This window comes from Callorhinchus milii, unplaced genomic scaffold (genome assembly GCF_018977255.1).
Source record: "Callorhinchus milii isolate IMCB2004 unplaced genomic scaffold, IMCB_Cmil_1.0 Scaffold2, whole genome shotgun sequence".
Lineage (NCBI taxonomy): Eukaryota > Metazoa > Chordata > Chondrichthyes > Chimaeriformes > Callorhinchidae > Callorhinchus > Callorhinchus milii.
Window position 1 is genome coordinate 62457022 of NW_024704743.1, and position 24776 is coordinate 62481797.

General features: G+C 43.1%; 1 protein-coding gene across 1 annotated transcript; it reads right to left on the reverse strand.

Annotated features, from left to right (window-relative positions):
* Positions 1–370: 370 nt before the first annotated feature.
* On the reverse strand, positions 371–9173 carry atpsckmt (ATP synthase c subunit lysine N-methyltransferase). The gene is made up of 4 exons (XM_007905325.2): positions 8898–9173; positions 3631–3768; positions 3469–3519; positions 371–982 (listed from the first exon to the last, which is right to left on the reverse strand). Exons 1-4 carry the CDS (start codon positions 9171–9173, stop codon positions 779–781), a joined length of 669 nt encoding a protein of 222 aa, XP_007903516.2. The 3' UTR covers positions 371–778.
* Between the last annotated feature and the right edge of the window lie 15603 nt (positions 9174–24776).

Here is a 24776-nt window from a genome sequence, read left to right on the forward strand (position 1 = left end):
AATGGTCAGGGTGAGGGGAGGGAAGGGAGGGAGCGAGGAGGAGGAAGAGAGTCGAGAGGGGAGCTGAAGGCACGGTCAAAGAGAAAGGTTTTGAGACCGGCCTTGAAGGAGGAAAGGGAGGAAGCGGCGAAGGCACTGGGGGATGGAGTTCCAGAGCCTCGGGGCTGAGAGGCTGAAGGCCCGGCCACCGATGGTAGGGCGGTTGGGGCGGGGGATGTGGAGCAGACCGGAGCCAGAGGAACGGAGGTTACGGGCAGGTAGGTAGGGGATAGTAGGTTGGAGAGGTAGGAGGGAGCGAGGCCGTGAATGGCCTTGTAGGTGAGGATGAGGATCTTGAAATCAATCCTCTGGGGGATGGGGAGCCAGTGGAGGCGAGCGAGGGTAGGAGTGATGTGGTCGCGAAGCCTGGTAGGAAGCCAATGGAACAGACCTGGAAGGAGAGAAGGTGGGGAGGGGGGTAGGAGAGAAGTGTCGAGAAGGAGTAATGAGGGATGTAATCACCTCTGAACTCCCAAATTCATGAAAAGCAATAATTTACTTGGATGAGACTTGTAGAGGTAAGAAAGTCAAAATACTGTAGTTTCCTCACATTTACATAAGTGTTGTTTCTCATCCACATCCGCTTTGTACAAGATAGACACGTAACAATAATCAATTATTCTGATGCCATTGCTTGAAAACATTGCAGCTGCAGACTGGTTTCTGTTGACTGGTCAAAGTGTTCCAGTGCTTGAATTCTGAAGGGCAGCTCTATAGCTACACCATAGGGATATGAAAATCACACCGGCCCTGTCCTTTCCGTTGTTTTATTTAGACTTTCGTTCCCTGTTATTTTAAATGATTTTGAATCGTATGACCAGGCAGTGTCGATACCCTTTCCAGACTCATGGCTGGCAGTCCAGCTGGGGAATGGGAAGCGGCAAGCGATGACTCTGGCACTTCCCTTCAGCTCTTGCTGAAGTTTCTCTTCTAACTGTGGCATCTGCAATAGCAATAGAAAGAAACATAGATCCAAAATTTGAGCAAAAGTACTGCCAACACAAATGCTACATTGCTATTTTACAGCCATAAATTGTCACATTTAACACCCACACAATGGGTTTCTGAATTTATTTTCCATTACAAAGTATTCTCTCAGTACTACAGTAATTGATGCCAATATCAGGTTATTGACTTCTCTGCTCACTTCATGTCCTCTAGTTATATTTACTTTTTTTGCAAAACTGTTCACTATCCCAACCAGGAATTATCTATCAGTACTGTTCTTACATTTTTATGCACATCAGATTCTGACATCATTTTAGAATCTGGTTTATTCATGCCATCTGCAGTTTTGGATGAGACATGAAAGTGAGATCCTGTTCGCCTGTTCAGATGGATGTTAAAGATCCCACACTTGAAAAGATAAGGGATTTATTTTGGATGCCCTGGCAGCATTTCCCCAGATTGATTCGTTATTCACATTATAGTTGGTGGTGGGGTTGTGCTATGAACAAAATGGCTGTATTTTGTCTTCAAACACTCACTACATTTGACAGTAATTACATGTGAAGCACAATGATTTTGATATGATGAGGTATTATAAAAAAGCATTTGTTTCTCAATTATAAACAATCCACTCCATCACTTCGATTTATATCCTACAGTCTTCCATCACGCAGTTAAAGGTACATTCTATGATAGAGCCTTATTCTGACATCCTTGTAAATGTAGTCCACAGTACATGCTAGTTAATTTCTGCACCCAGACATAGACACAAATTTTTTTTGGGGGGGGTGGGTGGGGGAGGGTGGGAGGGGAGAAAAGAAAGGTGAAAAGGAATCAAAGTGGGGAAAAAAATATTAGGGGACAAGTTTCAAACTGCCTTCAATTTTTATATCAACTGACAACCATGAAGTAATTGATCAACTTAGCATTATATTTCAGAACGACCATTTATGCAAAATTCAGGTTCTCAATACAACTTTAACAAACCTATAACATTGTTATACCCGACGACAATGATTTAAACGGCAAAAATAAACTCCAAAATTGCTGCAAGATGAAACCACTTCTTCCTAATTATTTTTTTCTTCTCCTGCCCTTCTTATTCTCTCAGCACCTTAACAAAGTTTAAAAGAGCAGATAACCTGCTTGCAGCTATATAGCAATGGAGGATGGGGATGTGAAACTGGATTCTGGAAATACCAGCAGACAGCTCACTGCAGGAAATGTCAGCAGGCAGAGTGAGAGTGCTGAGAATTGGCACATTTGTCCCAATAAGGAACAAGCTTTGAAAGGTCTGGCAAAACAGGCTGCAATGTATTGTCTAATGTACACCAACAAGTGCCTTAATTCCAGTCTGACAATATCCCACTGCACTGTCAAGTTTTCCCAATCACACATTACCCATTAGCGTGGCCTCTCAGACATGAACTATTTTAAAGCGGTTTAGCGTTGTGGGCTATGGATTCATGCCTACAAGTAAAAAGTCGCTCCACTTCACAGAAAAATCCTGTGATGCATTTTGAGACGTGAAAAAGCTCTACATCAAATGCAAGTATTAATATTCCTGCTAATAACTTCTCATAGAAAATGGATTGAGACCAACTCTTTTAAGCCTCTTAGACAGCCGAGAGTGATTTTTTTCATAATCCCTCTTAGTGGGCTCAGTGTTTTTCTTTTTTTCTACTATACCTCCCCTCCTGGTCCCAGCCTCTTCACAAGCAATCACTGGCATCCCTCTAGCCTCCTCCTGCTGTGGTGCAGCTCCACTAGCACTGGTTGTCGTTTGGGAGCCCATCTGAGTGGCCGTTGTTCATGTGTGAGCCTTGGCAGTGAGTGTCAACTGTAGAGGCCATCAGAGCCGAGCCTAACGTTTCTTCACCTGTATGATTTCCTCTCCCTAAACCACGCAGCCTTGTCTGAGACCATCAAACTCAGCACTGACTGCAATTTAAACCAGCTCCTGGTCTGTAAACGACAGCTCCGTCCACTATAATAATAATCCTTGCATTTGATATAGCGCCTTATCAGGTCTTTAAGACGACTCAAAGCGTTTCATAGAATATACTGTAAAGTGAATTGACTGTATTGACTTTGTGGGAGAAACACAGCAGCCAATTGTGTAGGGCAGTGTCCCACAAACAGTTGTGGATTGAGTGATCAAATTATTTTTTTTTGAAGGGATTATTATCTTGCGAGGTGAGTGCTCTAACCACTGAGCCACAGGACTCCACAACCACAACGGTTATGAAGATATTCAAATTTTCAGAGCAAATTTAATTGAATACCTTTGTACAGACGGTACTAGAATTTAATTTTTCTTAAACAAATAATTTCTACCTCAACTGGAAACAACACTCTTAACATACACATCTGGGGTTCAGTTACTTTAACTGAAGTAGCGTGTGTACTGGAAGTTAAAATAATAATCGTTGCATTTTTTTGCGAGATCTCTTGCAACTAGTATTCTCTAATAGTACTCACCATCTGAGGAACTCCAAATATGACAACATTGTTAAATTCTGAGAAATTCACCTAAAATTATTTGTTCCAGAGAAAAAAAAACATAGAATGTAAAGCTAGCAAATACAAGTAACATTTTAAGAATATGTCACAACATACTGCACAGAGTCCAAATGTCCATACCTTCCATAAGTCACAGATGTAAAATGTAGTGCTGTGGTGTACTCCGACCCGCCAGGCTCTGTACCTGGAGTACCAGGCCAACCAGGGATTCAGTTCATATCCCACAGCTCGAAATCCTCGCTTTGCTGCTTCAATTACCTACAGATTTATAATGATAAATAGAAAGATTCAATAATACAGAAACCCAAGAACCCAGGGCATGTTTCTAGTAGCAACTCCGTAATGTACAAGGTCGGAAAGCAATTGTGGTCCATCTGGGTAGTCCTAAAGTAAAATAAACAATTCTACGCTACAACTCTTTTTATAACCCTCAATCTTTGCCAAATCGCTATCTAATACTCGCTCGCCACATTTGACTTTGTCCTGGAGGAGACTTAAATAAACAAAATAAACATTTAATCATTAGCTTATCTGGTGAAGAACTGACATATACATGGCCAAACATATATAATTTTTAATTCATATAACTGTCATAACCCACTCAGCATGCTACTGTACCAGATCCTGACATTTGTCCAAATAGTTAATCATTTTGAGAACGCCTAGGATGCTAGAATCACAAGATCAGTTGATTAACAATGTCTTCACGCAGAGTGGAAACACATCAAGTGAGGTGTCTCACAGTGTTCTTCAAACTGTGCAAGACAGAGAAAATCTGCTGATATTGGTTGCAAATCAAATGCTCGGACTCCATTTCATAGAACATCGCTTTTCATTTAAGTAATAAACCCATTGAAACTAACGCACACACACAGTAATTATGTTATGTATACACACACATATACACATCTATATTACGTGTAATTTTGCAGTGTATATTTATACATTATAAATAAGACACATGCACATATGCAGGGTTTTTTTCGTTGATCATCACTTGACAAACTTGCTATAATTACATCTCAGTGTGGATGCCATCATTCATCAGAATCACAGAATACAATCAACAGACCCCAAGCTGTATAAAACCAATCAATCCTAACTAATCAATTTCTAACTACATATTTATTTCTTAAAAAATGCCAAGGGATTAATTTCACGGTCGTAATCATCTCTCGTCTCTTAGTCACTATAGTCATCTGAAACCAGAGATGGATTAGTGACTTACAACTACTCGCTGCTCGGTTTTACATTCATAACAAAACCCAACTAAAACTTCATTGTCATTTTTAATTTAATATAATTTTATTATCGGACAGAGGCAGGAGGCTATTCAGACCATCTAGCCTGTTCCACCATTTTATTAAAACTGGTCAAATCTTTTAATCCCTGCCCTTTTCCCATATTGTTCAATAACTTTACTACCAAAGTATGTGTATTTTTCTTAAATATTCCTATTGATTCAACCACGACAACCTTTTGAGGAAGAGCATTCCACATTTTCATAACCCCGAGTGTGAAAAATGCTTCCTGACTTTTAAAAAAAGTGAATTATTCTTTTCCCTTGATAGAAGGATCCTTTACAATGGACCATAAATCAGAACTAACAGTTTTAGTTCTGATTTATGGTCCATTGTAAAAGATCCTTCTATCAAGGGGAAAGAATCATTCACCTATTTTTTAAAAAAATACTTCCTCCATAATTACCTGTTAAACTCCTCTGCTCTAAGGAATACAATCCCAGTCAACCAGCCTCTCTTTATAGTTAAACTCCTTTAGCCCAGGTATTAATTTAGTGACTAATTACTGAACATCCTTAGGGCTTGCATATCTGATCGGTTGCCCAAAACTAAATACCTCACCGCTCAATGTAACTGGAGAAGCACCTCCTTACTTTTATTCTACTTCTCAAATCCCCTCTTTGCCGGTCTCCCCAGCTGCAACATGGACAGGATCCAGCTGATCCAAAACTCCTCCGCCCACATACTCACCCGTACTAAACTCCATGCCCCCATCACACCAGTTCTTGCCAGTCTCCACTGGTTCCCTACCCCCGAATGGATCAATTTCAAGATCCTCACACTAGTTTTCAAATCGCTTGATGCCCTGACACCTCCCAATCACTCCGAGCTGTTTACCCCCCAACCCTCTGCCTCCGCTGGACTGGCTCCAGCCTTCTGCATGTCCCTTGGGTCCTCCGTTCCACCATTGGTGGCCGCATTTTCAACAACAACAACAACTCGGATTTATATAGCGCCCTCCACGCCAGACAGAGTCTTAAGAGCGCTTCACAGTCACGGATCCCGGGGCCGAGCCAGGCGGAGGGGGAGGAAGGTGACCAAAGGCGCAGTCGAAAAGTTCTTTAGCCGAGACCTGAAAATAGGAAGAGAGGAGGCGAAGCTAAGGGAGTGAGGAAGGGAGTTTCAGAGTCTCAGGGCGTAGTGGCTGAAGGCACGGCCACCAATGGTGGAGCGGAGGATTTGGGGAACAAGGAGGAGGTCAGACCCGGTGGAGCGAAGGCAACAGGCACTGTTGTGAGGAGGGAGAAGGTTAGAGAGGTAGGGAGGTGCAGAGGAGTGGAGAGATTTGAAGACAAGAGTGAAGAACTTGAAGTCAATCCTCTCTGGGACAGGCAGCCAGTGCAGTCTGGCAAGGACTGGGGTAATCGGGGAGCGGAGTTTGGTGCAGGTAAGAATGGGGGCGGTAGAGTTCTGGATGACCTGGATTTTATGAATGGTAATGGAGGGGAGACTGGCGAGGAGGGCATTTGAATAGTCCAGCCGAGAGGTGACAAAAGCATGGACCAGGGTTTTGTCAGCTTTTGGGGAGAGGTATTGGCAGAAACGGGCGATGCGTCGGAGGTGGAAGAAAGTGGTGCTGGTGAGGGACCGGATGTGGGGGAGAAAGGATAATTGGGGGTCGAACATGACACCTAGGTTGTGTACGAGTTCGGAGAGTTTTAGGCGGAGGTCCGGTAGGTAGAGGAGGTGAGAACCATGCGATTTAAGACGTTGACGAGAGCCAAAGGGTTTGGCTTCCGTCTTGTCAACATTTAGCTGGAGGAAATTTGCGCTTATCCAGCTCCTGATGTCTGCCAGGCAGGCTGACAGAACATCCGGGGACTGGGGGTTGCAAAGTGAGGTGGAAAAATAGAGTTGGGTGACGTCCGCATACATGTGGAAGTGTACCCCATGTCTGCGGATGACATCTCCAAGAGGGAGCATATAGATTAGGAAGAGGAGGGGCCAAGGATGGATCCTTGGGGTACCCCGCAGGTAACCGGGTGAGAGCGGGAGGAAAAGCCGTTTGTGCAGATGTACCGCTGGCGATTCGTGAGGTAGGACTCAAACTAGCTGAGTGTGGTCCCACTGAGGTGGATGATGGAGGAAAGGCAGTGGAGGAGGATGGCATGATTGACTGTGTTGAAAGCGGCGGAGAGGTCCAGGAGGACAAGGAGGCAGAGGGAGCCCTGGTCACAGATGAAGAGGATGTCATTTGAGACTTTCACAAGCGCAGTCTCTGTATTGTGGGCAGGGCGGAAGCCGGAGTGGAGGGGTTCGAAGAGGGAGTGGGAGAGGTGCGCAGAGTCGATTGGCAACAACGCATTCTAGGACTTTGGCGAGGAAGGGTAAGTTTGAAATAGGGCGGTAGTGGCTGGGGTTTGAGGGATCTAGGGAAGGTTTTTTGAGGAGAGGGAGATGACAGCAGTTTTGAAGGGGGCAGGGACTGATCCAGAGGAAGGGACTGGTTGATGACATCAGCCAGTAGTGGGCAGAGGAGGGGGAGCTGGGTGACCAGCAAGTTGGTGGGGAGGGGGTCGAGGCAGCAGGTGGTGGGTTTCATTGAAGTGATGGTGGGTGAGAGGGAGGAAGGAGAGATGGGGAGGAAGGAATGTAGGATGGGGGTCGTGGTAGGAGCTGATGATGGGGAGCGTGAGGGGGACGGAGAGGGGGTGGTGGTGGGTGACAAGAGGCAGGTGGTTGAAAAGAAGTCCATGACCTCCTCGCACTTGGCATTAGATGTGAAGAATGAGAAGGCCTGAGGGGGCGCACGGAGGAGGTAGTGGATGGTGGAAAAAAAGGACTTTGGGATTATTTTTTGCCTCCAAGATGATGTTGGAGTAGAAGGCCGTTTTCGCACACGTCAAAGAACGGCGGTAGCTGTAGAGATGCTCGAGCCACAGTTGGTGGTGAACTGTCAGGCCAGTTTTCTGCCATCTGTGCTCGAGCAGCCGGGTTTGGGTTTTTAGGGAGCGGAGATGACTGTTACTTTCAGCCACTACGCCCCGAAATTCTGTAACATTCCTCCTCTATCCCTCCACCTTATCCCTTCCTTCCCCATCTTTAGGTCTTACCTGAAGACCTTCCTATTCAACCTTGCCTACAATCACCTCCCACTGGCTCAGGATCGTGCTCCGCCACCGTCAAGCATTCTGGACCACTACTCTGCGTAAGGTGCGTTATATAAATGCAAGTTGCTGAGGTTATTCCACACCCCTTGCAATATATGCCAGGATCCCATTTGCTTTATCCGACTGCTTTGCTGCATCTGCAAATTCGATTTCAATGACTGATGAACTTGAACCCGTCGCCACTTCAAACGCACCTGTACCCCCAACCACTAGCCTTCCAGCCCAAGTGCAATACCTCACACTTTGAAATAAAATAATCCTCGCATTTGATAATAATAATCCTTACGTTTGATTGCGGCACTTTCTAAAATAGCTATTTGATAATTTGGTATTAAAGATGGTATTTGATACAGCACTTTTAACATCAGGAGATCTTCAGGCAGAGCAGGTGGTCCAACCGGTCACACATAATCACACCACCAAATACTGCAGATGGTGGAACTTCTGACGAAGGGTCGTGGACCCCAAACGTTGACTCACTTTCCTTTCTCCATAGATGCTGCCTGACCTGCTGAGTGTCCCACACACAATGCTGGGCTACTTCTGGGCTATTTTTAGTGGACTTTGGGCTACAAACGTATTGTAATTTCCGGCCACCAGCTCAATAACAACAATAATAATAATAATCCTTGCATTTGACATAGCGCTTTTCACGTCGGGAGGACGTCCCAAAGCGCTTCACAGAACACACTGTAAAGTGAATTGACTGCATATTTGTGGGCGAACGCGGCAGCCAATTGCGCACAGCAATGTCCCACAAACAGTCGTAGATTGAAAATGACCAATTTATTATTGTTTTGGGTTTTGGAGGGATTATTATTAGGCTCTGTGTGGAGTAAGGAAACTTGCCCAAGGTTTCGCCCTCTGCCTGGAATTGAACTCAGGTCTCTCATTTGCAAAGCGAGTGCTCTAACCACTGAGCTACAGGACTCCAATGCGCCCACCGCCCCCCCCCCGCGGGCCCCTCCACACTCACGATCCTCCCGTCGCCGCTGCCGATGTCCACCAGGGCCCCCCGGCGGCCCGCGAGCAGCCGCAGCACGTTGTCCACCTGGGCCGGGCTGGCGGGCACGAAGGGCAGACACACCCTCCGCAGAGCCGGCGCCACGAACGGCGCCGCCGCCACGTACAGAGCCAGCGCCGCCCCGCCCGCCGCGCCGGCCAGTACCAGGCCCCACCTGGGCCTCGGACTGGAGCTCGGCTCCCGGGGCTGAGGGTCAGGGCGGCCCGCGGCTCGGACTGAACCGGACATTGCTACGAACGGCACCCGGTAACTTCCTGTGATGGCCCGTTCGCACTGAGGCGGTGTCACACCCTAAACCGTCCCACAACAGGAAATAGCTGCAGCCATGGAAACGCAATCTGTCCCTCAACTGATGCAGAGGAACCAGGGGCTGCAGAGGGTAATCGTCAACCAGGATTGGGTTTAGCTTTGCTCAGTCGGGTGTCTGGCACCTGTGGAAACCCATCACCATGTGTGAGAGCATCCAAACCAACTCAGCATCCCATCCCCACATGGGAATTTCCCACTGCTTGTCCAGCCAGGACCACCCACCTACCTAAGTGAGGGTCATTTATGTAACTTCAATTACAAATAGTAAATACATAGTCCTAGTAAATAATAATGATATTTTTAACAATAAATAATCCTTAATCCCGAGGTTCAACGATGCCCCGGGATGGCTCCACCACATCAGCCAAGAAACATTCTGTGCCATAAAGCCATCTTTCTGTGAGCCGGAAGCCGTCTTCGTCAAGCGCATAGATGCAATACGAACAAAGATTCTCAGTGCTGGTTCTTTCACAAATACAGCCCCATTGAAATCCAGCTGCACCTGCAGGCAAAAAGTGGGGTGTATCTTATATTTATACAAAACAATTCAATTTACATCAATGTCGCAGCTTTCACGTATCGAGAAGTGGTATTTCAAAATGTATAATGCTGAGTGAATAAATAAATGGAAGAATAAGTAGTTATTCTGCAGCACCTGTAATGGACAGGCAAAATCTTTCCTCAGTAAAATAGGTTGAGAGCCCACAATGGACAGAAATATGCATTGTGCTATGTTACATTCTTATATCCTCATTTTATTAACATTCACAATATGATCCAATGTTCCAGGTATGCAAGTAACCCAATTTAAATGAACCTATAAAATATTGTGCCCCCAATTTGTTATTGTATCATTAAACAAATTAACTTTTGTTTTTTACGCAGGCATCTCATTCTGATTTGAATTTAAGACACTCCCAACAATCTTCAAGTTCCAAAATACTTGAAAAAGGCAACAAAATCAGGAAAATTAGCTTTCCATTTTACCATTAGACATGAATTTGGTACTGTTAATGTTACAACAGGCTTAGTGAATCTGATATATGGTTATCTTAAGTCAATTATGCAATTTACAATACAATTTACATTTATATACCTCCTTTCATGTCTGGAGGACCTAACAAACCACTTGATAATTCTGAAACTAAACACAATAAAAAATAACAGTGATTCCAATATTATTTGCAGATGAAATTATAATCCTCTGATGAACACCACTTATTTGACATGTTTTACTTTGCAAGTCATCTATAAATCCTGGATCATTGCCAGTTTAGAGGCTGTTCGCTCACCCATGTCCTCCACATTTACTGTTTTTTTTAACTTCAAGTTTCAAAGGAGATGGTGAACATTTAATAACCAGCCTCTAATAAAATGCGCTGTCATGAACCTAAATGGTGGGTCACTCTGACTAGAGATAATGTTCTTTACAGAAATGACTGCTGAAGATTAAACCTCTGATTGAAGTTCCCAGTCAAGAGAACAATCACAAAGCAGAACAGATCTCTCTCACTTTAAGTATCTTACTCTTGTAGAGAAAGACCTTAACTCCTATTTGTCAGCCTGGCACAATTTGTAGCACTCTTGCCTTGCTGAGTCGGAACGTTTAAGCTTCGGGACTCTGAGTTTATAGTCTAGGCTGAAACTCCAGTGCAAGGCTGGAAGAGCACTGCATTGTCAGAGGTGCCATTCTTCGGATGAGACCGTAAATTGAGATCCCATGTCTCACTGTTCAGATAGACGTTGAAGATCCCTGGCACAATTTAAAAAGGGAAAGGAGTTTCTCCCAGTGGCTTGCCTAATAATCTCCCAGATAACAGCCTGTAGCTTAGTGGTTAAAGTACTCACCTCGCAAGTGAGAGGACCTGGGTTCAATTCCCGGCAAGGCAAAACGTTCGGCAAATTTTCTTATGCCACTTGCCTCTGTTTACCGAGCAGTAAGAAAGAACCCAGTTGTTAGTCGATTGGTGGATCACTTTTCCGGGATAATAATTCCTTCCAAAAAAATAATAATTTAATCATTCGATCCATGGCTGTTTGTGGGACACTGCTGTGTGCAAATGGCTGTTCCACAAAAATATACAGTCAATTCATAGGAACATAGGAATAGGAGTAGGACATTCAGCCCCTCAAGCCTGTTCCATCTTTTATTTAGATCATGGTTGATCTGTACCTTAACTAATCCTTTCAATTCCAATTTACCACTTTCTCCCCATATCCCTTAATACCCTGACATACCAAAAATCTATCAACCTCACTCTTGAAGGTGTGGATGGATCCAGAATCCATGGCCTTTTGGGGGAGAGAATTCCAGATTTCTACCACCCTTTGAGTGAAAAAATGTTTTGTGATTTCACTCTTAAATGGCCTGGTTCTAATTTTAAGACTATGCCCCTTGTTTTGGATTCCCCACCAAAGGAAATAGCTTCTCTGTATCTACCCTATCAAATTCCTTTCTCATCTTAAATATCTCAATCAAATCGCCCCTCAACGTTCTAAACTCAAGGGAATACAATCCAAGTCTTTCCTCGTAACTTAACCCTTTTAGGCCTGGTAACATTCTGGTGAACCTGCGCTGCACCCCCTCCAGGGCCAATATATCTTTCCTGAGGGGTGGTGCTCAAAACTGAACGCAATCTCCAGATGGGGTCTGACTAACGCTGTGTACAGCTGGAGCATCATTTCTTCCCCTTTCTATTGCAGGCCCCTTGAGATAAAGGCCAACATCCCATTCGCCTTTTTAATTACTTTTTGCACCTCGGAATTAGTTTTTAGTGATTTGTGGATATGGACACCCAAATCTCTTTGCTCCTCCACAGTTCTTAATTTCTCCCCATTAAGAAAATATTCTGCTTCATCTTTTTTCGGTCCATAGTGGATGACATTGCAATTCCCTACATTGAACTCTATCTGCCACAGCTTTGCCCCTTCACTTAATCTGTCTAAATCTCTTTGTAACTTCTTATTCCCATCTACACAATTTACTGAGCCTCCTAGTTTAGTATCGTCTGCAAACATGGATATAAAACTTTCTGTTCCTTCATCTAAGCCATTTATATAAATGGCAAATAGCTGAGGTCTCAGTACAGACCCCTGGGGGACACCACTTGTCACGTCCCGCCAATCAGAGAACGTTCCCTTTATCCCTACTCTCTGCTTCCTGCCTTCCTACCAATTACCAAGTCACATCACAAAGTTACCTCTGACTCCATGCGCTTCCATTTTCGCTAATAATCTTTTGTTTGGAACCTTATCCAATGCTTCGGAAAGTCCATATAAATGATATCCTCTTATCCACCATTTTAGTGATCTCCTCAAAAAATTCAACTAGATTAGTCAGACACAACCTACCCTTGGCAAACCCATGCTGACTCTCTTGACTAGCTCATACCTGTCCAAGTGTTCAGTCACTCTGTCCCTGATGATGGATTCCACTATTTTCCCTACAACTGACTTTAAGCTGACAGTTCTCTAGTTTCCTGGTTTCTCCCTCCCTCCCTTCTTAAATATAGGGGTGACATTCACAATTTTTCAATTTTCCAAATTCACTTTACAGTATATTCTGTGAAGCGCTTTGGGGTGTCTTATAATAATAATAATAATAATCCTTGCATTTGATATAGCGCTTTTCACGTCGGGAGGACGTCCCAAAGCGCTTCACAGAATATACTGTAAAGTGAATTGACTGTATATTTGAAGTCGTGATAAGGTGCTATATCAAACGCAAGGATTATTATTATTTAAAATTGGTTATTCACTTCATGGCTGTTTGTGGAATATTGCTGTGTGTAAACTGGCTTTCAGGTTTGCCTACAAACATAGTCACTGTACTTTATAGCAAATCCTGTGAAGTATTGAGACACTTCAACAATGTAATAAGGCGCTATATCAATTGCAGGGATTGTTAATTTATTTTGAAATTAAAAGGCCAAAGGTCATCAATTTATTCTCCAGTTATGGAAAGAAATTGCAAGTAATCCATATCTTGACTTGAAACAGGCGGTTAGAATTAGAGGTGAGACGTTTATGATTTACAAGTCTTGTACACTATAAATCAGAAGAAACGTTTTCCTTCACAAAGTACTGTATATAGATTACTCACATCAGAACAAATTGCACACAAACTAGTTTATCTACCTGAAAAAATTAAATACTAATTTACTCATTGATTACAAGATGTATTGCAAAGTCTACAAGTTGAATTATATATCACTTAAAAAGTACTCTCCAAATATCAAATTGGATTTATTTCCTATTAACCCTAAGGACATATCCTATTCCCTGTTAAGAATTCACTTAAGGAACCTCTACTAGATCTCTGTCAGAGCAGCTTCTTAGCCAGTCACCAGAAAGTATACAAGAGTGAAACCAGGTAATTTGTTCTTCAAATAAAAAATAATTTATAAAACTCCATTTCAAGACAACCAAATAAAGTAATAAACTTAAAACAAAAACAACAACTTGCATTTATACAATGCCCTTCACCCACGGTAGCATTTCAGAGCGTTTAAAAGGAAAAGACAATTTAAATTTTGATTTAAATGGTTGGCAAAAGCACAGTATGAATCTACAGTATGGTAATAATGTTTCTTTCCTGCTGCTGAGTTCTAGATCTCTGTTGCATTGCTCTGGGAAACTAGCCGGCTAAGACAAGCTACTCCCCTCCTCACTGCAGAGAGAAAGGGTGAGAAATCAAAGAGAGAGCCAGGCCCTGTGCAATGGCCATATAACAGCCAGCATTCAGAGAGTACCAAAAAGTGGATCAGTACAGGATATGTAGTCCAAGGAGCCCAGGGGGAAGAGCAATAGTTTACATTTATGTAGTGCCTTTCACATTGGCAGGATGTTTTTGGGAGAAAAGAGATTTCGTACATCAATTAAAATATGTCAGGAAAAAATATCTTCTAATTTTTTTGACACTGTTAAGATGAGCCACAAGCCACAGGGAGTTTTGTTTTATTCATTTAATTGGACTTGGCATACATTTTCTGTTGAATTTGTGTAACTCAGTTATTGTAATAGGAATCAAAACCGAGTGAGTACTCATGGGGTTATTGGTAGAATTGGCTTGGAGGAGCTGCACTGCTTGACATTATGAGGGTATTGATTTAGCATCTGCAATGACAGGATCGCTGAAGCAGCTCCAGGCTGATGGTGTTTGGGGGTTGAGGAGGGCATGGGTTGGGCCCAGAAAACAAACGTGCACCAAGGGTTTTAATAACAAAAAGAAAGGTTTATTTTGATAAGGAAGCTGTTGCTTTTTACAGCCGTCTTCTGCAGACACACTCTTCTCCCTGAAGCACCCAGCTATAGATTGGTGCTGATTCATTAACCAGTTAGTGTCCAATTAGCACTTAGGGCTGGAGCTTCAAACAACCCTGTAAAGTGAATTGACCGTTTATTTTGTGAGCAAAACTCAGCAGCCAATTGCTCACAGCAGTATCCCACATTGGTTTACATAGGAACCCAGTTGTTAGTCGATTGGCAAATCACTTTTCCAGAGGTAATAAATATTTTGGGTAATAAATATTTTCCTTCAAAAAAATAATAAATTGATCATTCAATTAACAACTGTTTGTGGATCACTACTGTGCAATTGGATGCTGCGTTTCGCCCACAAAATATACAGTCAATTCACTTTACAGTATAATCTGGGAAGCACTCTGAGACGTCTTGAAGATGTGATATGGAGCTATATGAAATGCAAGGATTATTTATTATTATTACATTCCCAAATTGGTATGCTCTTGATTTCCAGATGTTCTTCACAGGGAAAAACATTGAAGGATGAATTACTTCAGATCCCATACATCAGAGGAATGGATTGTCCACCAATATTAGGAACAGCACCTATTAGTGTCTGCTCAGGCAGCATATGTGTGTTTGTTGGATGGGGAAAGGTAAGAGGGGAGATGATAATTAAGACAGTATCCGGAAACAATAGACTAGATGTAGAACTGAAAAAATACACAAACATGACTGAGAAGTATGAAAGACACGACAAAATCAAGGAATAATTTACAATTCTGTTTGATGTCAGTCAATTCACCTTACAGTATGTTCTGTGAAGAGCTTTGAGACATCTTATGGACGTGATAAGACACTATATCAAATGCAAGGTTTATTATTATCACAAATAAAATGTTTAAGCATCAATGTGGGTGAAGCAAATCACATTGTAATATTGAAAAAAGAGACGATCTGTTTTGTATCTTTATCTCTATCCATCTATATAGTGTATAATCCCGATAAAAGGAACTCACTGAGCCAGCTTTACATCCTCAATGCCAGTTAATAAATATTGTAACCTCTTCTGGTGCAGTTAGACCTTGTTTTTTTATGAACTTCATTAATCTTAATATGTATATATTCCCACTGGTTGGTGAGTCAGTGACTAGAGGGCATCAATTTAAGATAATTGGCAAAGGGGGAAATTAGGAGGAATTTTTTTATGCAAATGTTTTTAGAATGTGGAATGCTGTGCCGGGAGCAGTGGATGAGGCAGAATCCATGTTAGCTTTCAAGCGAGAACTGGATAGATATTTCAAAAGGAGTTATTTGCAAAGGTCTGGGGAAAAGACAGGTAAATGGGCATTATTGCTCTTTCAAAGGGCCATCACAGATATGGTGGACTGAATGACCTCTTCAGTGCTGTAAATTTCTATGATTGTATACAACTTAGATACGGTTCCTTATTAGGGGTCTGGTTCGCCAGCCAATTTCTAATCCACCCTTCTATCATGCTCAGGCTTGACTCTGCCAAACACTGCTCAATGCCAGACTCCCCAGGCATAGAGCAGTACCTACACAAGCTGCAGACGATCCGGAACTCTGCAGCTTAAGCCGTCTCCCGCACCAGGCTCCACAAACCTTTCACCTCCATCTTTGCTTGGCTCCATTGGCTCTCCATCCCCAGTGGATCAAGTTTAAGATTCTCATTCAGACATTCGAATTCCTTGACGGTTTTCCCACCCAACTCTGCAACCTTCTTCAACCCAACGACTCAGCTCCTCTGTTTGCTCAGTGATCACTGGCTTACTTCATGTCCCCAGTCCCACCAGCCCTACTATTGGGGCTGATAGAGCAGGTGACATGAATGCTTTCAGCCATTCTGCCCCCGAACTCTGGAACTCTATCTTGGGAGTGCTTCCAGCTTGCTCCTTTTCTTCTTTCGTTCAAGCACATCTCAAAATGTACCTCTTTGCACGCTCTTTCGATCATCTTTCCCTTCTCCACCCCAGCTCGAGAAACCGGCCAGAATTGTCAAACCCTTTGCGACGTCTTCCCAATGTGAAATGCTTAATCTTTTTAGAAGTCAAATTAACCTTCATAGAAACGAGCAGTAACACACAGCAATGCCTCTAACATCATTGGGTTGAGTGTTCATAAACCAAGCTTCAATGGTTCTCTCTTATAAACAAGAATTTTCTGGAACAGTTAATTTATTGAAAAGAAAATTGGATAATTACTTGAGGACATTAAAGGCTATAGCGAAATATAGAGGAATGATGTTAGAATAAATGTTTCACAAAGAAACTATCAACAACAACAACAACAAAATTACATTTATAGAGCCTTTCACGTCGGGAGGACGTCCCAAAGAGCTGAACAGTCAGGGGTCGGGACCTGAGCATGGGGGAGGGGTGGTGTAGAGGTGAGGGAAGGCCGAGAGGTGGGAGGGAGACCAAAGGCACGGTGGAAGAGAAGGGTCTTGAGACCAGCCTTGAAGGAGGCAAGGGAGGAAGCGAAGCAAAAGGACGGTGGGATGGATTTCCAGAGTGTAGGGGCAGAGAGGCTGAAAGCCCGGTCTCCAATGGTAGGGCAAGTTGGGCGGGAGACATGGAGCAGGCCGGAGCCTGATGAATGGAGGGAGCGGGCAGGTTGGTAGGGAGTCTGCAGGTCAGAGAGGTAGGAGGGGGCAAGGCCATGGATGGCCTTAAAGGTTAGGACAAGGATCTTGAACTCGATTCTCTGGGGGATGGGAAGCCATTGGAGTTGGGCGAGGGTGGGAGTGATGCGGTGACGGAGCCTGGTGTGTGAGAGTACACGAGCTGCAGGGTTTTGGATGATCTGCAGCTTGTGAAGGGAAAAGTTGGGAAGGTCGAGGTCAAGTCTTGAGGTGATGAATGCGTGGGTGAGGGTCTCGGCAGCCTGAGGGGTGAGGCAGTGGCGGAGTCTGGCAATATTGCGGAGGTGGTGGTAGGCAGTGCCAGTCATGGCGTGAATGTGGGGGAGAAAGGACAGTTCAGGGTCAAACAAGATACCCAGGTTCCTGACTGGCTTAGTGAGGTTGTGTGTGCAGCCGTGGAGGCTGATGCTGCCAGTACCTGAGGTGCAGAGGCGCTGGCGCGAGCCAATCAGGAGGGCCTCGGTCTTGCTGATTTTGAGTTGGAGAAAGTTGGCCCTTGTCCAGGACTTGATGTCGGACAGGCAGTCGGTCAGGACGCCAGTAGTCCTGGAGTTCAGGGTGGAGGCAGAGAGGTAGAGTTGGGTGTCATCCGCATACATGTGGAACTTTACCCCATGTCTGCAGATGACATCACCAAGGGGGAGCATGTAGAGGTTGGAGAGGAGGGGACCGAGGACAGCGACCTGAGGAACACTGCATGAGACAGTGCAGGGGGTGGAGGAGAAGCCGTTTGCCGCAACAAAGTGGAGACGGTGTGAAAGATAGGACCTGAACCTTGAAGTTTAAGGTGGGAGGAGAGGTGGGTGGATTGAGTGGTCCACGGTGTCAAAGGCGGAGGAGAGGTCGAGGAGGATGAGAAGGCAGAGGGAGCCCTGGTCACACATGGTCAGGATGTCGTTTGTGACCTTGACCAGAGCACACAGCACGGAAACCCGATTGGAGGTTTGTGTCAGGGCCAAATGGCTTCCTGCTAAGATGGAAACTTTCTATAAATCCATGAAAATTAATTTGAAGAGTTGTACATTACCCTCAAATCAACTGCAGGTCTCTTCATAACCAAATAAACACACTGGAGTCGTTCTTAAAAATATATTTCACATCACGGATTATGTTACTCAGATAACTATTTGTAAGTAATAGAATACCCAGAATTAACCTACATTTGTTCCTGCTAAATCTAAATGCATGGCTAGCAAAATATGCATTTGTTTTCAATTGTAGGTATGTACCAAAGTTCCACAATTTCAGTGTTTCTTTTTTAAGGTTGCAGTAGAAACGTTTTGCCCACAAATGTACAGTCAATTCACTTTACAGTATATTCTGTGAAGCACTTTGAGACGTCTAGAAGACATGAAAAGCGCTATATCAAATTCAAGGATTATTATTATTGTTAAATATTTGCAATGCATAAATTGTATTCCTTGGAAAATTACCAGGAATAGTCTCCTAACTTAGTATACATTGTAAATTCCTAAGAAGTATTCATTAACTCCAAATAAACCTCTGCCTCTCCTATTCAGATACTTAATACGGTGGCTTCATTCTGTCTTAAAAAACTGAGGATTCTTGGAACAAGGCCTAGATAGAATGCAGAAACATTATATAACTTTTTATTTGTGAATAGAATTAAATCCATACTCACATCAACAGCTTACACAGTATTCATACTGTCAGTACTCTGATTTGTATCGATTCAACCTAATTTTGTTATGGATACATTTCCCAGAAATGTTTATTTTCAGATCAGATCTGTATATTGAACGTAAATTGAGACATCACAGTATTTGAAAATGCTGTTGGCATTGTGCTGAATGGATCACTTCTTATTAGACTGTAAATCTTTCAATGTTAAATTCTGCTACTCAGTCTGATTTTCAAATGACACACAAAATACAGTCAATCCACTTAACATCATATTTTGTGAAGCATTTTGAGACATCTTGACAACATGATGAGGCACTATATCAAATATAAGGATTATTATAGAGCTCTCCCTATACATGATCCCTTTCACTAGGAACACACATTTCAAATGTACAACAACATGCATTTCTATAGCACCCTTCATAACAAGTAGCATCTCAGAGAACTAAAAATAGGTGTAGTTTGATGCTGAGCCGGAAGAAAGGGGAATAGTCAAAAAGAAAAGTCTGCAGGTGCGAGCTGAAGATTAAGAGTTCCAGAGTTTTGGGGTGCCGTGGCCCCAATGGTGGGAGGAGGAGTCGAGGAATGTGCACAAGGTCCAAAGTGACCAAGCGAATTGGTTGATAGAGGAGTGAGATATGAGCAGGTTAGAGAGGTAGGGAGGCGAGCGTGAGGACCTTGAGTCAATCCAATCTGCAACTGAGAGCTGGTGAAGCCTGGCAAGGACTGGGGTGATCAGGATGCATAATTTGGTACAAGGACCTACCCTTCATGAAGGCCATGCAATAAATGCAAGTTGTTGTTGCCTCAAAGTATTTATTTTATCTGGGGGATTGTTGGCCAGGATACTGGGAGGAATCCATTCTCTTTTTGGATGGTTCTATGGGATCTTTAACATCCACTTGAATTAAATAGAAATAACAAACATTTTGGTAATCCGTCAGTATTACTTGACTATGGACAATCTAGTACACATACCTCTATATCTAACATTACTGCTCCTTCATGATCAGCTGGCATAGGGGATCAGTGGATCCGTGCATATATATTTCCTTCCCCTGAGAAGTCATTTTTCTGTAGCGTACAGGACAAAAAACCTACTCTGTTTCCATATTAGTCTGAACTGGGATTGAAACGTATTTGTGACTGCTCGGTTGGTGGTTCACTGTTGTGCCATAAAGTTAATAAGACAGCTCCACTTCTGCCACTGTTAATTTGTCCTCAAAGAACGCAGTACAATACAGACAGCAAACAGACTTAAAGCTTGCATGTGCAGCATTATGTAGGATCATTGTTTTTCCTGCTGGAGTTCCATCATTCCTCGAGGAAAATTATTGGAAAGTCAATTCAGCAAAACTGAAAAGTAATTATTGTGCTTCTGCATACTACTCCATCTAGGACTTTCAAGTCAGGTACAGTAAAATCCCAGCCACTTGTAATGGATTTCTTCCTGGAGTTTTAATAACTAGGGAAGATTGTTTTCAAAGGCTTTGAGAGCTAATATTTTACGTTTAGAGGTTTGCTTTGTAAGTAGCAGACAGGCTGGAGAATCCATCATGCTTTCAATTGCACCCATTGTGCATTGTCAAAATTTGCAGAGAAATCTAGAGGTTTTTATGTGGTGTAGTGTGTTCAGCTGCCCAATGTATCTGTTACTTAAGTAGCAATGGAAGAATTCTTAACAGTTGAACAGTTTTCTCTCTGGCATGAAATTTGTTAAATGAGTACTGCACTGTTAGTGACCCGGATGCTCAGTAAATCAATGAGAACAGAAGTTAACAAAAGGTGTGCTTCTCAGTGAAATTGTACTGGTAAAGATATCCCAAACACCACCTTGGGTTGGTCGTGGTGGGCAATAAGCATGTTTTCTTGGAGCTGAGTAATTCCCAAGGTGATGAAATATTGGAATTGGGTCAACTGTGGCAGCCTCATTGTTTGGTTCTGAGGCAGGTGGGACCGCAGTACTCCAGGGTACGTTGACACTCCAGTATCTCGACGACATGGTAAGGCGCTGTATCAAATGCAAGAATTATTATTATAACCCATTTATTTCGCTGGGTTCAGTGAAAGTGGAACAGCTGAAATTGAGTGTATTTTGGTGATGTTCTGTATTAGATTATCAAACCAATCCGTTACGGATGTAAATAAAGTGCAAAAGTTTCAAACACAAAGGCATTAGATTCTTTGCTGCCCAGTATGCCTGTCTAAAATATAATTATCCATTCAGCTGTATGTAACATTCAACAGGATGCCTGAGGCAGAAATGAAATATCTTTCCTGATTACATGAAGTAATGTGATCAATTTCATTTATAATTATAGCCTTAGAGTACACTAATCACAAGCCTTACACAGAATTTCAATGTTATGTTTCACCTGTTGCATTAATATTTTGTTAATTAATGCATGAAAATGGGTGTTATAATAATAATGATAATCCTTGCATTTGATATAGCGCTTTTCACGTCAGGAGGACGTCCCAAAGCGCTTCACAGAACACACTGTAAAGTGAATTGACTGTATATTTGTGGGCAAATGCGGCAGCCAATTTCGCATAGCAATGTCCCACAAACAGTCGTAGATTGAAAATGACCAATTTATTATTGCTTTTGGTTTTGGAGGATTATTATTAGGCTCTGTGTGGAGTAAGGAAACTTGCCCAAGGTTTCGCCCTCTGCCTGGAATTGAACTCAGGTCACTCACTTGCAAAGCGAGTGCTCTAACCACTGAGCTACAGGACTCTTAACCACGCGGGTGTTGTGGTTAAGATCAGTATTATTACGTGATAAGAGACTGCAAAACACAAAAATAGAAATTGCCATTACAAAGTAGTTATTAATCGCTAATTTATTGTAAAAGAACAAGGAAGGAGTATATGATGTCTCTCTGACATGATAAATCATAGATCATTTTGTTAATGAAAGTAATGCCACAAGGATTGAGCAATTTCAAGTTGCCTGCAGGAATACTCATTTCTTCCACTGATATTCAATTATCAGTTGACTGATGTTTAGTTATCTCATCTGTGGCCTCTAGTTATATTTATATGTAAAATCTGTAACACTAGCAGACAGATTATACATTATGTGTTCTAATTGGCTGGCCAGCAGGCAGTCATGTATGTTGTTTTGTCCACTAATCTCATGACACCCTTGTCAACAGCTTCTATTCTGAATGGTTGAAAAAGCTGAAAAAAGTACCATAAAAGAGGGACTCTCGCCCTCAAATTTAAGGAAAAAAAACTTTCTGATCTACATAGGATTGTATTTGATTGATTTACTTTGCTTAAACTATTTATAAACATACGCAGAAAGCTGTTATATAAAATAAAAACTTTACAGCCCTCTGGACAGCCCGACAGTGCGAACAGCCCAGGGGGCTACACCGGGATGGACAGCCCGGTCGGTGCCCACTGCAGCAGGGTGGGACGCTCTGTGCCCTGTGAGGGACAAACGGATACCTGTATCTGGGAATCTGTCACAGCATCACTGCATTTAGCCAGCTTCCCTGCAGATTGTAAAACAAGCCCAGCTTACAAATCAAGATTGAAGACTTAGTGCCCCCTGCAGCCAGGTGGGCAACACAGCGCCCACCACGGCCAGGCAGGTAGCACGGTGCCCGACATGGCCAGGCAGACAGCACGGTGCCACCGCAGCAGTGGGCACCATGCTGTTGGCATGGCTGCACAGTGGGCACCGTACTGCAATTAGCTTTGCTGGAGTATTAATGTCCTAAAATGTTTCTTCCCCCTCCCCCCAGGCAGCAAATTCTCTCCTCTCCTTTTCTGAAGATGCCATCTCTGCCTGGTATCTATCTTCTTGTATTTAAACTAATAAAGCGACAACGTCTGTCTGTGCGTCAGCCAAGATCTCAATAACAAACTGACGTACAGACATGATTTTATACCTCATCGGAGAGGCCTTGCATTTGGGAATGTCAGGAGCCACCTGAACCCCTGTAAAGTCTGCTGGATGGCACATCAAGTGATTCTAAGCATTTTCTTGCAAACCTTGGGAAATATAATTTACGCTTCCAGATGACCATTTTTGGCGCAACTAGAGAAATTAAACAGCCAGGCTATATGCCAACATTTAAAGTGCAAGGACAAGTATATCACTTATCGGGATCCCTAAACACTTTGCCTAATGAGTCGCCAAAATTCTTACAGATCTACTTCATGACGAACCGAGAAGATCAAGCCATGCAGTGTGGAAGCAATGTTCTAGGGTTGAATACAGCCCTTATACTGGAAGACATGCTTCACAACAGTAACACATAGGTCAGGAGCTTCAAGTCCACAATGGAAAGAATGACTGCAGAAGAATATAGAATAATCATCCATGCAGACAAACACCTACTGGCCAGCATGAACGACGGTACAATGCACCAACAACTGACAAAGCACCCGGCCTGATTGTAGGTGAAGTACATGGTAAGCGGGACATTGTGTTGCAGCAATGTGATAACAAACTCAAGAGTGTGTGAGACTAACAGGGCATACGATGCCCTCCAGTACCCAAACCTATTCCCACATGGTGAAGGTGGCTACCATTTCCAGATTATGGCAAACAAATCCCAGGACTAGACAGTCAACTCCTGACTAAAAAGGTGTCTGCTAAGGCTCTTTATGCACACAGGTTGATGCAACGTGAGGGCCATCAATTCATTGTAGACATATATGCCAAGATGGAAGCTGAGAGACTCCTTTTTTTCCTGCATGAACCAGAAGAAACTCAGAGCTGAGGAGTATACATTCATTTGCAGGACGCACTTATAAACAATGGTGATGCCAGCAACGTAAGTCAATTGGTCAGCTTGCCATCCAGTTTCACTGGGGGGGCCACAGTTTATCCATAAAAGAACCCAGGATGCATTGCGCTATGTGCGAGAGTACAGTCGACCTAACCTGTTCATCACATTCACCTACAACCGTAATTGGGAGATCAAGCAGGAACTGTTGGGTGGACAGAAGCCAAAGGACTGCCATGATCTTATAGCCAGGGTTTTCCACCTCAGTGTTTTTAAACTGATGGAGCTCATCATCAAAAATCATGTCTTTGGCAAAGTCTGTTGCTACCTTTACACAATTGAGTGGCAAAAGCATGGTCTTCCCCATGCACACATTCTTCTGTGGCTCAACGGAAAAATACAGCCTAACTAAATCAATAATGTCATCTATGCAGAACAGCCAAACCCAGACCTTATGCTCTTTGAAATCATAAAGAAACACAAGATTCATGGCCCATGTGGATAATTCAACAGAATCTCACTGCACGAAAGATGGGTCCAGCTCAAAGCAATATCCAAGGAGCTTTGTACAGAAGATACAAACGGGTCATGATGGGCATCCTTTGTACAGGCGGAGGTCAACTGGAGGTGGTGGATTCCATGCAGTACTGACAAACAACAGGTGGAACCATTGGGTTGTTCCATACAATCCCTCTCGGCTCTTCAATGATCACATCAATGTCGAGTTTTGCAACTCTGTTAAGAGCATCAAATATGTGTGCAAATATGTGAACAAGGGATGCGACATGGCTGTGTATGGACTTTAGAGGGAAGAAGCCCGAAGTGATACGATACCTTACTACCAGATGGGACAATATGTGAGCACCAATGAAGCAATCTGAAGAACTTCGGGCTTCCACATACATGATCGACAGTTTTGACCAGAATTGTATGCTGTATTCAGTGTGATGTATGCAGTCTGACCAGTGCACTGTACAGCCTGAGTATGATGTCTAGGGATCTAAACTGAACTGATTTAGCAATATAGCCCAGCATCCTGTTTGCCTTGATCATTGCAGACTTGACTGTTTTGACATAGTGAGTGATGAGTCAACTAACATCCCTAGATCTCTTTCAGCTTCCTCTTTGGTATTTTGTCAAATGCCTTTTGGAAATCTATATTCCTATATATTCCTACATCATTTGGATTCCCACAGTCAATTTGGGCTCAAAAATGTCTGG